The sequence below is a fragment of the Panthera pardus genome, unplaced genomic scaffold (assembly GCF_024362965.1).
Source record: "Panthera pardus isolate Hobbes unplaced genomic scaffold, ASM2436296v1 HiC_scaffold_1, whole genome shotgun sequence".
Lineage (NCBI taxonomy): Eukaryota > Metazoa > Chordata > Mammalia > Carnivora > Felidae > Panthera > Panthera pardus.
The window spans coordinates 57,321,576-57,336,287 of record NW_026526654.1 but is presented as its reverse complement, the minus strand read 5'-3'; the positions used below and the strand labels follow the sequence as shown (position 1 = coordinate 57,336,287).

General features: G+C 34.3%; 1 protein-coding gene across 3 annotated transcripts in view; it reads left to right on the top strand.

Annotated features, from left to right (window-relative positions):
- PCDH17 (protocadherin 17) overlaps nt 1-14,712 on the top strand; it is a 99,887-nt gene that overhangs the window by 79,193 nt on the left and 5,982 nt on the right. For 2 of the 3 annotated variants that reach the window (XM_019415604.2, XM_019415606.2), the window contains one exon: nt 217-300. The exons of the other annotated variant lie outside the window; for it this stretch is intronic. In XM_019415604.2, the coding sequence (XP_019271149.2) occupies nt 217-300 (84 nt within the window). The remainder of the gene's footprint in view (nt 1-216; nt 301-14,712) is intronic. 3 annotated transcript variants of the gene reach the window in all.

The window sequence follows — 14,712 nt, the reverse complement described above, 5'->3', positions numbered from 1 at the left end:
CTAAACGGAAATACGCCCCCAAAGTAATTTTCTTCCAGTCACACTAAGTTTTATGCACCTGGGGAAATACAAATGACCGTATCTGTCAGGGATTGATCAATCTAAAGGATTTTAATATAAAAATTTCAATCAATAGAGAAGGATTCATGATTCAATTGGCCCTTTTTTCCCATTTGGTTTTTCTATTTGTTAACTAAAAATATTTTATTTTTCAAGCATTCCCGACTTTGCTTTCCTTTGCTATCCTCACCCTACACACCATCACAACTAGACTTCAGTCTGTTGACCTACTTCCTCCAGGTGAGCAATTTCTTCATCTGCTGGCTTTCTTCTCTGTGATCCGAATTTTACTTGTTACATGATGACACTCATAAGACTATCCACACATAAATTCGGAATGTGTAGACTTTATTCCTTTAAAGGAAAATAGAATAGTAAATAAGTAATTTATTCTATTTTATTTGCATCGCTACTTTCAATATTTCAGGGAAAGCTGTGTAAGGTTAAGGGTTGAAAAGAGAATCTACATATTCATTTATATCAGGGTTTGTTTTTTTCACATTTATAGTTCTTAAATGAGTGTAAGTGGTCCAATTCTTAATTGCTTAATGTAAAAAATCACCGCTTTTACAAATTTCACTTCAGAGTTAGTGCTAGGGAAATGCTAAGGAAGAAATTGGTGGAATAGAGAGAGAGCTGATATAGGAGAGGGGATTGGTTATTTTCCTTGAATGTTAGTTGTTGGTATAGAGCAAGGTACATCACTGTTGAATTCTGAAGAAGAAACTGTTTCACCTGAGAAATTGGGTCCACAAATTCTTCTTTCACTTTGAACAGGCAATTACATTCCAAATTAGATGTGTTATTTTATGGAAATATATTAAAGGCTTCTTTACACATTACTTTGTAAAATCAGTACACATCACCCTAATACAGATTCCTAAAGGCAGGGCGGAACCAAGTTCATGTCAATTGCAGCAGCTAGTGAAGCTCAAAATTAAAATCCCCTGAACTCGATAAATTTTGTCGATATATTTTAATTTGGAAGTATGCTCTACACGTGACTCACATAATCTAGGAAAACACATTGAAATTTGAAATAACTGGATGGATTAAGTGAAAGACAGAAAGAAGTATATATCTCAGGTGAAATTTTAGCTCATTTCATGATATTCTTCTAACTCTGGGTTGTATATAGTCCAAGTCTGAGTCATTTGAATGCTTTTGAGAGATTTCATTGGTTTCTCGGTAGTTTAATCTCTACACGAGGGAAACAAGCCAATGGAGAAAATTAATATATCAAGTTGTCGCTGTGGTTGAAAAATACACATGTATGTTACAGTAATCTATTACTGTTATATTTATTTGTGTTGCTTTACTCAAGCTAAGAAAAGAGAAGAGGTTGCATTATTTTTAGATGGAAATGAATGGAAATTGGAGAGAAAATACAAGAAAAGGCCTCAAACAGTGTTGCAGTGAGGAAATTTTTACTTATTTCCAATTTGGGGAAGTAAGGTGGAAAGTTTGACAGCATGAGTGCATGTACATACACATATACTGACACATCTATATAAAATCATCCTTGTCATCCTTAAATAGTTGTGATTTCACACTTACTAAATTATAATCGATTGGGGAAAAAGAGTTTTATTTATCAATTCTTATTTTCAACTTCAATGTAAGAATTAAATTTAAGGGTAAAATTTATAGCAAAAAAAGCATTTTGGCTTTTAGAATGTAAATGTCTGCACATTATTTTATGTGTCCCTAAAAATCTCTCTCTTAATCTGACACTGACACTCTGCTCATGTGCACATGCATGCTTCTGGTGAATGTACATGTGTGTGCATGTGCACACCTGTGCTTCACCATGACTGTCTATTAACTTGAAACACTGGGCCCTTTGGGAGCTATCACTGAGCATCAGGAAACCCAAAAGCTGTTGTAAGGCGGGTTAGGTCTTTATTTTATTTCCATTAAATAGTTCCAGAGGATTTTTGTCCTTAGGCAAGGCTCCTTCCATTCATTTCCATTTGGTATGGGAATGTATTGTTTCATCATGTGTACAAAGGGTGCTTATATAAGGAAATGAATGCATGCCTTTTTAGTTGTATTCCTTTGTTGATAGTTACCTGATGTATTGGAAGCTGTCATTTTAAAACGTATATTGCCTTCACTTAAAATATCAAGATAGTGAAGCTTATGAATATTTTCCATCAACATATATGCTACAATAAAAGTCTTCAATTTAAAACTCTGTTACTGGAGCTCATTGAATATAATATTTTCCTATTTTTGTACATATATATTTCTTTGATTTTTAAAATACTAGAATGATTATATGTAATATAATAATTTCATGCATGTGTGTGTTGTAAAACAATCATAATAACTTTAGCTTTTTGTTGAAATCACTGTTATCTCTCAACTGTATGGTTCGTATAGATACAACCTTTATGTTTATGGATAATAAGTAGATCAATGAGTTATATATGTTAGACTATGACCTTTTAAAATAAATGGTTAATCTTACAATGAATCATTTATATTTGAATTTTATGCAGAATTATGTGCAGATATATATGTTTTTAATCGTAAAAGCATCATTCCCAATAGATAAGAAGTTTCATTTGCCAAGTACTTCTAACTTAATAATTTTTCTATTTTGCAATAATACTTACCACAGTGACCTTATTTACAATAATAATTAACTAGGTAATTTTCTGTTGTGATCATGCATGTTTTTTATCAATTCAATGAAGAAACACAAATACATATTTTATTAGAAATTTGCCAGATCAAATAGTTATATTTCATTCCATTTTGCATTGCACCTTGGGTTTTAATATTAGATAATTTTAGATCAAGAAACATAACCATCAAGTCACCTAAAAATTTAAGGTTAAAGTGACACTTTCTCAAATTCAAGTTGTTCTCTCTTTTGAGCAGACACATTGTGATCCCAAGTATATGTCCGCTAGCATGTTCCACATCCTCCAATTGACCTAGGTAATAATTACAGCCTTCTAAAGGAATTTTAGGGTTCAGTTAGATGATTGCTACCATTTTCCTAAAGATTACGGAAATATTTGCTGGAACAGAAAGTATACAAATTCTACTTGTTAGAATCTAAGTTTATTGTTTTTGTTTTTTGTTTTTTTAATGACAGAACTGCCTAAATAATTTATTTGGGGCAGATTACAGAGGGTTTTGAACACGAGGCTGAGTAGTTCAGATTATAGCAGTCCCCCTTATCCACAGTTTTATTTCCATGGTTTCAGTTACCTGAAGTGAACCTCATGGTCCAGAAACAGATGACCATCCTCTGACATCTCGTCAGATGGTCAATAGTAGCCTATGTCACGTCATAGTGCCTGCATCATTCACCTCACTTCATCTAATCATATAGGTATTCTATCACTTCACATTATTGCAAGAAGGGTACATACAATACAATTTTTATTACAGTATATTGTTATAATTGCATTAAATTACTATTAGATATTGTTAATCTCTTAGTGTACCTAATTTATAAAATAAACCTTTTTAAAAACAAACTTTACTGTAGGTATGAATGTATAGGAAATAACATAGTGTATATAGGACTTGGTGCTATTCATGGCATCCACTGGGGGTCTCAGACCATATCTGTATGGGAAAGGGAGGATGACTGTATAACCTTTTTCTGGAATGACCATGGAAATTGTTAGGCAGCTCCTCAAAAATAGCTTTGGCAACACAAAGGGTCACTTCTTCTGAAATTGAGCATACATATTCTTGGGGGGGGGGGGTGGAATCAAATATAACATGCCCGAATTTTAAAAAGACTGTCTCAATGAATTCAATGAATTCTCCTTGTGATATCAATATGAATTTCCAATTAGATTAGATTTAGATTGCAAGTCTGAAAATAAAATAAGTTTTCATATATTTATATTTATTTCCCCGTTAATATTACTCATGGGGACTACACTTCACTTTTATCATCTGTTCTTTGCTCCAGGTATGACTGATTATCAATTAAATCATAGAAAGTACTCTCCAAGATAAGAAAGTATTTAAAACATCACTGTAGACACCTTTTGATGTTAATACTGTATTATGGATGGATAAGCCTTCATATCCTTTAAAAATACATTTTTATCTTTGCTGTGATTCAAGGATAGCCTTCTCCAATAGCTGTTGACTCTCGGTTTGGTTACATAGCAGGGTGATATAGAGGGACACATCTCCTATCTTACAATATATGAATTTCCAGACCTCTTTTCCCAATTTCTCCATTGCTTCAGTGTGCTTTAATGATTACAAAATATTAAAGCTGTTACAGAAAAATGGCTTGTCATTGCCAGTAAAATCCATTACAAGAAACACTTTTGTATATTTACTCTAGAACATAGTATTGAGTGTATTGATTTTGCTTAAATTTTCATTCTTGGGATGACCCAATCATACAGGATAAAAAACATCAGCTTCCAATAAACTTACAGCACACTAAAGGTAATAAGAACAGAATGGTTTCAGAGAAGTAATTCCAAGAACAGGCTTTATTTAAATTGTTAGTTCTCTTTCCTTTCCTACTCTTTATGTATTTTAAAACTATCTATAATATAGTAGCAATAATTGTGGTAACATGAGCAGCTTGGTAGTAGGAGTTGTTTTAATAAAATCAAGGCCAAATTGTTTCGGTTCAAACTATTGGTATATTACTCTTTTTTTAAAATTTTTTAATTTTATTTATTTTTGAGAAAGAGTATGAGCAGGGGCGGGGCAGACAGAGAGAGAGAGAGAGAGAGAGAGAATCCCAAGCAGGCTCTGCACTGTCAGCATGGAGCACGAGGGACTTGAGCTCACTAACCGCAAGATCATGACCTGAGCTGAAACCAAGAGTCGGATGCTAATCCAACTGAGCCACCCAGGCGCCCCTCGGTGTATTAATCTAAAGTTACCTTTGGGCTACTATCAATCTGAATAGTACTTTCAGACAAACTTCATTTCACAGAAGGCATTTTTGGTGAAAAATACATATTTATTATCATTTGTGTGTGTGTATGCATGCACATCAAGAACATTTACCTTTGGTTCACTTTTAAGTTGTAATATAAGCAATATTTCGAGGAATCATTTATAGAGAAGTATAGTTTCATATATATTTCCCATTCATATATGTCCATAAATACATTTTGTATTGCGTCTTTCTTTAAAAACATTATGTTTTTAAAAAGTCCTGAACTGATCTGCTCTTTTGGAACCGTGTCCAACTAATTTAAGGTAAGTGAATCGAAACTTTGGATCTATCTCTAGAGTAGAGCCCTATGAATTTTATGAAAAGCTTTCAGAGACTAGAATGTTATTGAAAATATGAGAACACAAAAATCTTTCTTAAAAAAATTATCTTTTGGGACTCCCAAATCCTGTTGGCAGGTGTTGATCACTAAATAATAAGCTAGAGAGGATTAGTTGCATCTGAATTAACTCTGTTTTCTGAGAATGTTAAAAATGACACCCAGCTCTGTGTACTTGTCTCTAGCAATTGAAAACAAGTGCTAGAAATGAGATGAACAATGGGATTTGAACTGGTACACAGATATATATCCCAGTAGAAATCAGATACCAAGCCTGAGAGAAAAACGCTCATGAGACTATCTTCCTTGCTTCTTGCAAGGAGTTCAGCTTAACAGGCATGCTTTCATTGACCTTCCTTACAGGATTAGCACTTTGCTGGGAGGATGCCTTGAATTTTGGATGTATTCATCCATGTCATCAAAAATGGTGTCATTATCTGAGATGGGGTTAGCTAACAGAGGCAATAAAAGCATAAGAAAACATCCTCTTTAAAGATGAAGAATAGTAGCATATTTAAATAGTCTTGGGCCTGAAATTCGGAGTAGTGTTTAAGTTGTTATAATTTTAAATTTGTCCTTGTAAACCAAATGTCTTTCACTATTTCATGCCAGAGCTAGGTTTATCGCCGTATATAAATCAGGTTCTTTTTGGAAGTTGCATTAACCCTTTCAAGACTCTAAAATTACAGGGACTTATTAATGAATTCACATGTGATGATAGCTATCAGATAAAGTACAAGATATAGACGCAGCTAACTTAAACTAAAACAGAGAAACTGGCACGTTTGACACAACAATGAAGTAGAATCAAAAAAGGACAAAAGGAGAAACCCAGGAGTGAAGGAAAAAAACCTATAGATGCTGAGGTGTGGGTTTTCAGGATACTTGCTGTTTTCTTTAATTTAAAAGTATAAAGAGGTGATTATTTAAATCTAGACTTTAATTTCAATAAAGGTGTCACTGATTTAAAAAAAAACCCTAAGGGGAAATATTCTGACCTCTGTGTTTACATATATATCCCAGGCAGATTTATTTATCTTATTTTAAATTATAATAAATAAATAATATGGAACTCTATAGGTTATCAATAATAAATAGAGAACTTTAGATTTTTATATAAGCATGGTATCTAACAGACAGATATGATGTTACTTCATTTTTTTTTTTTTTAAAGTAAGCTCTAGGGCCAAAGTGAGGCTTGAAGTCATGACCCTGAGATCAAGAGTCACATTCTCCACTGACTGAGCCAGCCAGGTGCCCCAGATCTCATGGAACTTTAAATCCTGTATAATTCACAGTGAAAGAGAGCCATTTTGCATAACATTGTTTAGGTCCTGGGATCATTCTAAAAGCTAAGCTCACAACCTCATAAATGAATGAGGTTTTTTGTTTGTTTGTTTGTTTCAATTTTTTATTTAAATTCTAGTTTGAATGATTTTGAAATAAGTAAATTATAAGGAATAGTCTCTTCTATTGTAGATTACCAATAGTATTAGATGCCTTTTTAATTTACTCTTCTTTTACATCAATGGTAGCTTTCAGGTGTAGATATTGAACGTGTTCTGTGTACTCAAGGAATAGAGCATGAAAGAATGAAAGAATGGAACACAGTATCGGTACCTTGATCCTCAAGGTGTGTAAGGATCTCATTGAGGCAAATGGATTAAAAAATAATGAGTTACGAAGCAATGCTGGTATATATAATTCAGTGGAAAAATGTGGCATTATCTTCATCCTAAACAGGAATGCTTATTTTGGACATTTTCAGGAATTTCCTGTAGAAATTTATTCTTCATATCCGGAACCAACTTTGAAAAGTTTCTGAGATTCCTCATCTACCTTATTTGTGGACATTCTCCTTACCTTGTAAAATTATTTATTACCTCTCTCCTAGACCCCAAACATATCTTCTTTCTTCCAAACCTTTCCTCTTCTGGCGTTCTCAAAGAATCCTTTAATCTTTCAGATGTGCTCATATGCAATCTTATGGTTGGTAATAATAATAGCAAATTAGAGAAAGAGTGAAGACAGATAAAGTAGATGTAAGAAGAGGAAATATTTTTCTAATGCAGAATTATAAAATACAGGATTTATCCTATTAATATAAAATACCAGTTAAGTCAACATGCATTAAGACTTTCTCTAGTTTATAAGGAGTAGGATGAGATGTTAGCAGAATGGGGTCACAATGGGGTCTGAATGACTACGCCAGTGAATCATGTCATGTCCTATTGTGCTCTGCTGGAGATATCCTGGTGGGGACCAAAACTCTATATATCTGTTTCCAGAAATAATGCTGATTTGAATGCTGCTTGCCCTGTGGCTCATCTCAGTTTTGTATGTTAATAAGTGCTGTCTAATACCTTTTTGATCAAGCACATATTTTAAAAATCTTCTGAGACATAGGACATTCAAATACCTATAATTTGAGGGTTCATTGTCTGCTTCATTATTTTTTATTATTATTATTCAGAGCCTTTCTATTCTCTTTTGAATCCTAGTCAATGTTCTGTACATTAATAATTTATTTTTTGGTATTGCCACATATGTCCTTTGACTTCTAAAGTGGTCTTTTACTATCTTGTGAAATGCACAGTCCTGTGTGGTTACTGTTTCACTTTCTAACCCTTTCACCTGGATCATCCTCTTCCTGCTCTCTTTTTGTTGAAACTCATCGTCCTTTGAATTTTAGATCAAGCACTATGACTAGTACAAAGCCTTTCACAATATTGTAGTCAACACTTTTCTCTGTATTTCTGTTGCTTGACCCTCATGTAACATAGTTCAAAATGTAATTGATCAGGAGTTATTTGCCCTAGCTGATTTTAAACCTAGTTTCTAGTTTCCAGTCAGAGTAGAAATGCCTTAGTGAAGAGATAAATTCTTACAGACTGGAGAATTTTAGAAGTGGATACACATAGGTTTGTTTATGACAAACTTTTACTTGATACATTACTGTTCTACAACATTCTATTCAAGATGACTTTGCTTGAAAACCTCCAATGCCTAAGCACAAAGTTTGTGTTTGATTCGTTCTTACCTTGTGAATTCTTGAGTATAGCTTCTTCAAACTAACCACCGAACTGTACATATCTAATGCTGTCACTGAATTTGAGCTGTTATTACTCTCGTGGTGCATTTGAGTTGTATTGTTTTTCTTTGAGTTTTTCTATTGTTTTTCTTGACTCTGTCAGAGTCCCTCACTCACAAAAAAAAAAAAAAAAAATGCAAACTTTGTTTCATTAGTATAGTATCAAGTTTCAGAGCCAGTTCTTATCAACATACCAGTTAAGAAAGAGATGGCCTGGGGCGTCTGAGTGTCTCAGTGGGTTAAGCGTGCAAACTTTTGGGACTTCAGCTCAGGTCATGACCTCACAGTTCGTGAGTTCATGCCCCACGTTGGGCTCTTTGCTGTCAGTGCAGAGGCTGCTTGGGATCCTCTGTCTCCCTCTCTCTCTGTCCCTCCCCCACTTGTGCTCGCGCTCTCTCTCTCTCTCTCAAAAATAAATAAACATTAAGAAAAGGAGCAAGGAAAGAAAGAGATGGCCCCATTTATCTGTGCCTTCACTTTAAGCATCTGCTGCTGCCCCAGGTGATGATGGCTGCACCTACAGATTGGGGAAGGGGGGACAGCTAAAATACGAACGTTAATTTCAGGGCAGTGCACTATGGGACACAATTATATTTGTGCTATAGGTTCCCAATGCATGGTTTAGATTCTCACTTATAAGATATTCTTGCTACTTCTATATCAGATTTCCTTATATCCTTTGGCTCTCATTCTTTAAGTTTCCGTTTAATTTAAGTTTTCTTCATCTTAGAGCATTCCTATATGTGGTCAATATATATGCCAGAAAATTCACTCTGGTAGACATGTTGTTTTGTCCAAAGGGTCACAAACACTTAAAACCATCCCTGAAGGCATGCAGGTGCACTGAATGGTATGTGCAAATGCTCCCAGTGCTCCACATACCCAGCTGCAATTGGATTCGGTTGACTATGATATAGGCCAGTGGTTTCTGGTGTCTGAATGCAACCGTGGCAATACATTCGGAAGCATTGTGCAATGCAGGTGCACGCTGGGGGATTGCTGCTTCAAAGCTGCCATGGTTTGACTATTTGATAGTATTATAATAACTTCCACTTCAAAATGTGCTTTCCACCTATCAAAAGCAGCTAGAATGGCATTTCACAACTGAAGTAAAACCTGGAAGCCTGATTGGCAGTGGATCAACCTAAAAATATATGCGTTTCTCTCTCAGTGTTTTTATTACGTGAACTGTGTGCCCAAATTCTGCTTCCTGATGGCCAGTTGTTAGGACACAATACAAGTTTCTGGACTTGTAACCTGCAGTTTATTCATGGTGTCACTGCCAACGTGTGAACAGACATCCTCACGAAATGAGCATATCAGCGTACATAACGCGATTCATGGTCCCGTTGACATTAACAAAACAAAAGAAGCTGCCTCTCTCTGTCTCAAAATAATACATAGATGTTAAAAAAATAAAAACAAACAAAAAAAAACAAAAGAAGCAACAGCACATCCCACAGGTGTATTTGTGTGTTAGTTCCTTGATCAGTAAAACATTAGATCCCCGTGCACAATGCAGGGATCATACAATGAGGTAGATGAAAGATCACTCAGTGATCTTAGTGGTTGGTTCTCTGATGCCACATTTTCCCTAACTCCTTCCTTGTCTTCCCTGCACAAGGGATGTACCAACCTTATTAAAAAATTGTGCTAAAATTAAGCCTCGCAGTCATGTGAACACTGGCAGAAAAAAAAAGCGTGTGATAAAATTGTAATATATTCTTTTTCTTTCTTATCTGACACAGAAAAAAAAAGTTTTGAGACAAGTTTCCAACACTGTCTCTAGAAATAATATCGAGAGTGAAATTTTACCCCTCTTGTAGTCAGATAGACTGAAATCAGAAGGTTTATTTTTAATTAATCGGCTAGTAAATGAGACATAGAAATCATAAATGGAAATAATTTGAATGAATATAGATAAGGTGCCATTTATACAGAATGATTCACCCCATCATGATAACAAGTGTAAGGGGTTTATAGGATGGTAAAGGAAAGTAAGTGAATAATCATCAACCGCCAAAAAAAGAAAGAATTGTTTATGTTAGCAAAGTGTCAGTTCACAGGATCTTGTGAATTATGTCAACTCACTGAAAGGAAAATTTAATCACAGATTTGTTGGACTGTATTCTGATGAGGTTTCTATTTTAGCATTGATACTTTTTATCTGATACGTTAGAATATATTTGGATTAAATCGGAATTTGTTGCACTCATAAGGAAGTGTGTGTGCATGTGCGAAATTGAGTGTGTGTGCTGAAGAACAGAAAAAGACAGCGAAAACAAGCTGTTCTCATACCAGCAAAACCTTTCAGTAGGAAACTGATACACAGAAACTGCCAGCCAAAGGTCTTGGTTTGTCATTGTTTCCTGGTAGATAATCTGTGATGGCTTCCTAGTTTAGATTCCGTAGAGTTAATCTCCCAAACACCAGTGCTAGCCATAAATAGAGATGGGTCCCTGCTCTCTGCTTTTCCAGACAGCTAATTAGGTGTTATGAAAGCTTACATTGGTGAAAGAAGGTAAATTAGAAATAAAAAAAGAAAAACGAGAACAAATAAAAAATGGACTTCCATTTATAGAGTTGTCTACTTGGAAACAACTCTAATTTTAAGATGCTGCTAGAAACCACCACTCTAAGGGAAGAAAGCTATTCCTATTTAAAGCTGTTTACAAAGCAGAAATAAAGCCATTTTATTGACAGTCAAAAAGCAGAGAAAACTCTCTCTCACATGCCCTTCCCCCATGGCCACAGCATTTTAGAACTTCCTCATTGACTCCCTGATATGTGGAGTTTGGTTTTCGGATTTCTGTGACACCTTTATTTCCTCATTATAAAAAAATAAATCTAAAAAAAAAAATTAAATCTGAAGCATATCTGAAATTCTTATGCTAGAAACTATATGCATGTTTTCATACAAGTATCTGGGCTCTGGAGGCAGCAGTCACATGGAAACTGAGGGGAGGAAATCCTTTTATGTTTTCTAATATTTCCTTAAGTAGTTACAAATCAGTTGCCAAGCATCTCTCTTTGGGTAGTGTGCTATAGTGGTTTGAAGACAGGGAAGGTAAGCTTGATTCTGGTTTGTGATAAATTCCGGCCTGAGAGTGAAAGAGACTAGAATAAAGGGGTAGATGTACTCCGGAGTAGGAAATTTTATGGGGGCTGGCTTCTTGACACGTTCCCTTAGTAATGAACACCACCGAGTCATGATACGCAAGGATTGTTTCCCCTGACTCTTCCCAAAATAATCATGTTTAGTGAATGCGCCCTTAATCTTTATTAGTTCCTACTGGTTTAAATAGTGCTTTGGCTTCAAATTATAATCTTATACATAGTAATGTTTGGTACCTTTTACCTATCCTTGAGATGTCTCTGCACTCCTATTGATAAAGTGACATCACAATGTTTAAATCACATTGTAAACATGAAGTTATGGAAAGCTTTATGGAAGATGGCTAAAACCCAATAATTTAAGGGCAGGTAGTTTGATGTTTTACCTAAATAATTTTTTTCCTTGCAGGATGTAACTTCCACAATGACAGCTCCTTTGAAGGTGTATTTTCGCACCAAACGGTTGCTTGCCTACTATCGCTAAGATTAAGTTATTAAACTGCTTAGTCTAGGTTAAAAAGAAAGCTTTCAGACATGTCAGCCAATATGAATATGCAGATTTCAGACATCTTTATGTCTAAATCAATTTGAATTATATAAAGTTCTAAAATCAGAGGTAGTCAAGTTGTCGATCCAATCACGGATTTTGCACCGATAGTTGTAGGGCAAAGGGAAAGATTAAAATGTTATTGGAGATTGATTTATACCTACCTATGTACATTACACATGTAATGCTTTATATAAAAATGTGTACATATATATGTGCGTTTTATATGTATGTATGTTATCTCCTAAATTATGAATATAGAACATTTCTGTGCATTTCATTTTTTCATCTGTATTTCTCTTCTGGCAATAACTGCTAGTAAATTTTCAGGAATACATTGGCTATACATTTCAGTTTTAAAATTTTGTTTGGACTATATCCTGGAGAAAGGTCAAATTTAACACACACACACACAGATAAAGATCTCTACGTGTGTGTGTGTGTGTGTGTGTGTGTGTGTGTGTTTGTGTGGTTTGTTGTGCAGCTGCATTGCAATTACTATAATCATTTGTGTGACTTTATATCTTTTGCAAAAATATATAAATTAAGATGGAAAATTAAAATAATTAAGATGACTATGTTTAGATTCCTCTTTTTGAGAGCTTGTGTAATACTCAGATGTGTCTATAAGAGCATAGAAAATAATTCTTAATACTAAACAAGTACTTAAATTTATCAGGTTGTCACATGATCCTTCAAGGAATCATACATTTTAAAAATGTGACACTGTAAACCTTCCCTGCAGGCAGAATTGCCCAGAGTTCCAGCTGTTGGACTTCAGAATAGTTTTCTCTTTGTAATATAAGCATGCTTATCTGTCAGTTTCTCATCTGCACACCATTTGGATTATGATATCTTTCTTGGCCAAGGGTGCATTTGTGAAAGGGTAATCATGTTATATTGAGGAAATCATTAAATGAGGGTAAATAATTTCTTTGTAATCTCACATTAGTCCAAAAGAAAAAAAGTGAATCTTGGACTAGGATCAATTACTTTTACTTCTACCCAGGGTCTCTGAGTTTGGTTTCTGATACAAATATCTAATCTATGCAAATAGTGGCTGTCTATATAATTTGCTTCTTTTTCAGTTCTGTTGTATATAATTTGACATATCTATTCTGGGTTCCATTTTCCCTACGGTACAGGCAGAAGTTTCATTATTTACCTTTGTAGCTCTACGTCTTGAGAAAATGCCCCACACTATTATTTTATAATAAAAATACTTAGTGTACCGAGGGGATCTTAAAAATACATAGGAGAAGGTATACATGACAGGAATCCTCCCGTACAGCTCCTCTTCCCTCCCATCTCTCTCCCTCCACTTAGCTTTCTTTCCTTCTTCTCTCCTTTTTTCTTCTTTGTTTTTCATTTTGTCCACTTTCTATGTCTATGTGGTCATCCGTTATATACTACCTATGTCTCTTTGTTTGTACCTACCTATTCATCTCTTTATTTATGTTCCTTCAGAAATAATTTCACTTTCTCATAAATTCTTTCTTATTTGACCCTTGGCAACTATAGTTCACTTTTTGCTCATGGTTTCTGCTGCTTGTATAAAAGTGTCCGTTAGATTTTCTTCACTGTCTGGGAACCGCTGTGATCAAAATTACAGTCTAATCAGAAGGTGAACAGCTTATAATGTATCATGATCAATACTTAGAATTTGCTCCTTAGGTTGGGACATGAAAGAGTGAAGTAAAAAGCTGCAGATTTTTCAGCTGTGAAGTGCAAACAATCATTTCATGTTGATGGTTTCAAATTCAAGGTCGATTTATACTTTCATACATCTGCATTATTCTATCTCTTTTACTCCCTTTTTAAATTCATATTGAATTTATTCAGTGCTAGGCCATCCAAATTGCTTAAATTGAAGGCCAGTCAATATTGGAATATAAAACTATGTTAGCATATTTCGAAGAGAGTGCATTGGTTGTAAATGAATTTTTTAGAAGTCATGGCTCTAAAAGCTACAAAAATATTATCTAATGAAGTAGACAGTATTCTACTATATTTGTGGAGGACAAAATTGGTTGAATGAAATCATACGTATTTTCTTTCTAACACAAACAGACACAGATGTAAAGGTGATTTTTATGATTCCCATGCAGAATAGGTAGAGAAAACAGATACCTGATATGAAAATTTTCTAATATCTATTTGTTTTCAAATTTCTGTTTGACTTTAAATCCATACAGGAAGGCTTCCTAAAAAATTTATAATGCTAGATTTTTCTGCTGCTGTTTGTGTCCGTCTAACAATCTTCCAAGAAACAGATAGTATTTGAGTCTATAGGTGTGAGTACTTGAGTTCACTATTCTTGCCTGCATTACATAATACAATTAATATATTTCATTCATTCATATGGAAATATATTTTTGAAAACACGACAAAATTAAAATACAGGCAAGCTACCTGAATACATTTTTAACATTTCACCAATATGAATGACACGTGTTATGAAAAACCACAATATTTTTATTCTGTCAAGACACTATTCTAACTTCTTTCGAGAAAAAAATTAATCTCCTAAGAAATTCTCTTATCCTAAAACCTTTTGAGATAAATCAAGTTGTAGTTTATGTTTTCTTTTTTGGATAAGGAATTATTTATATGTTTTA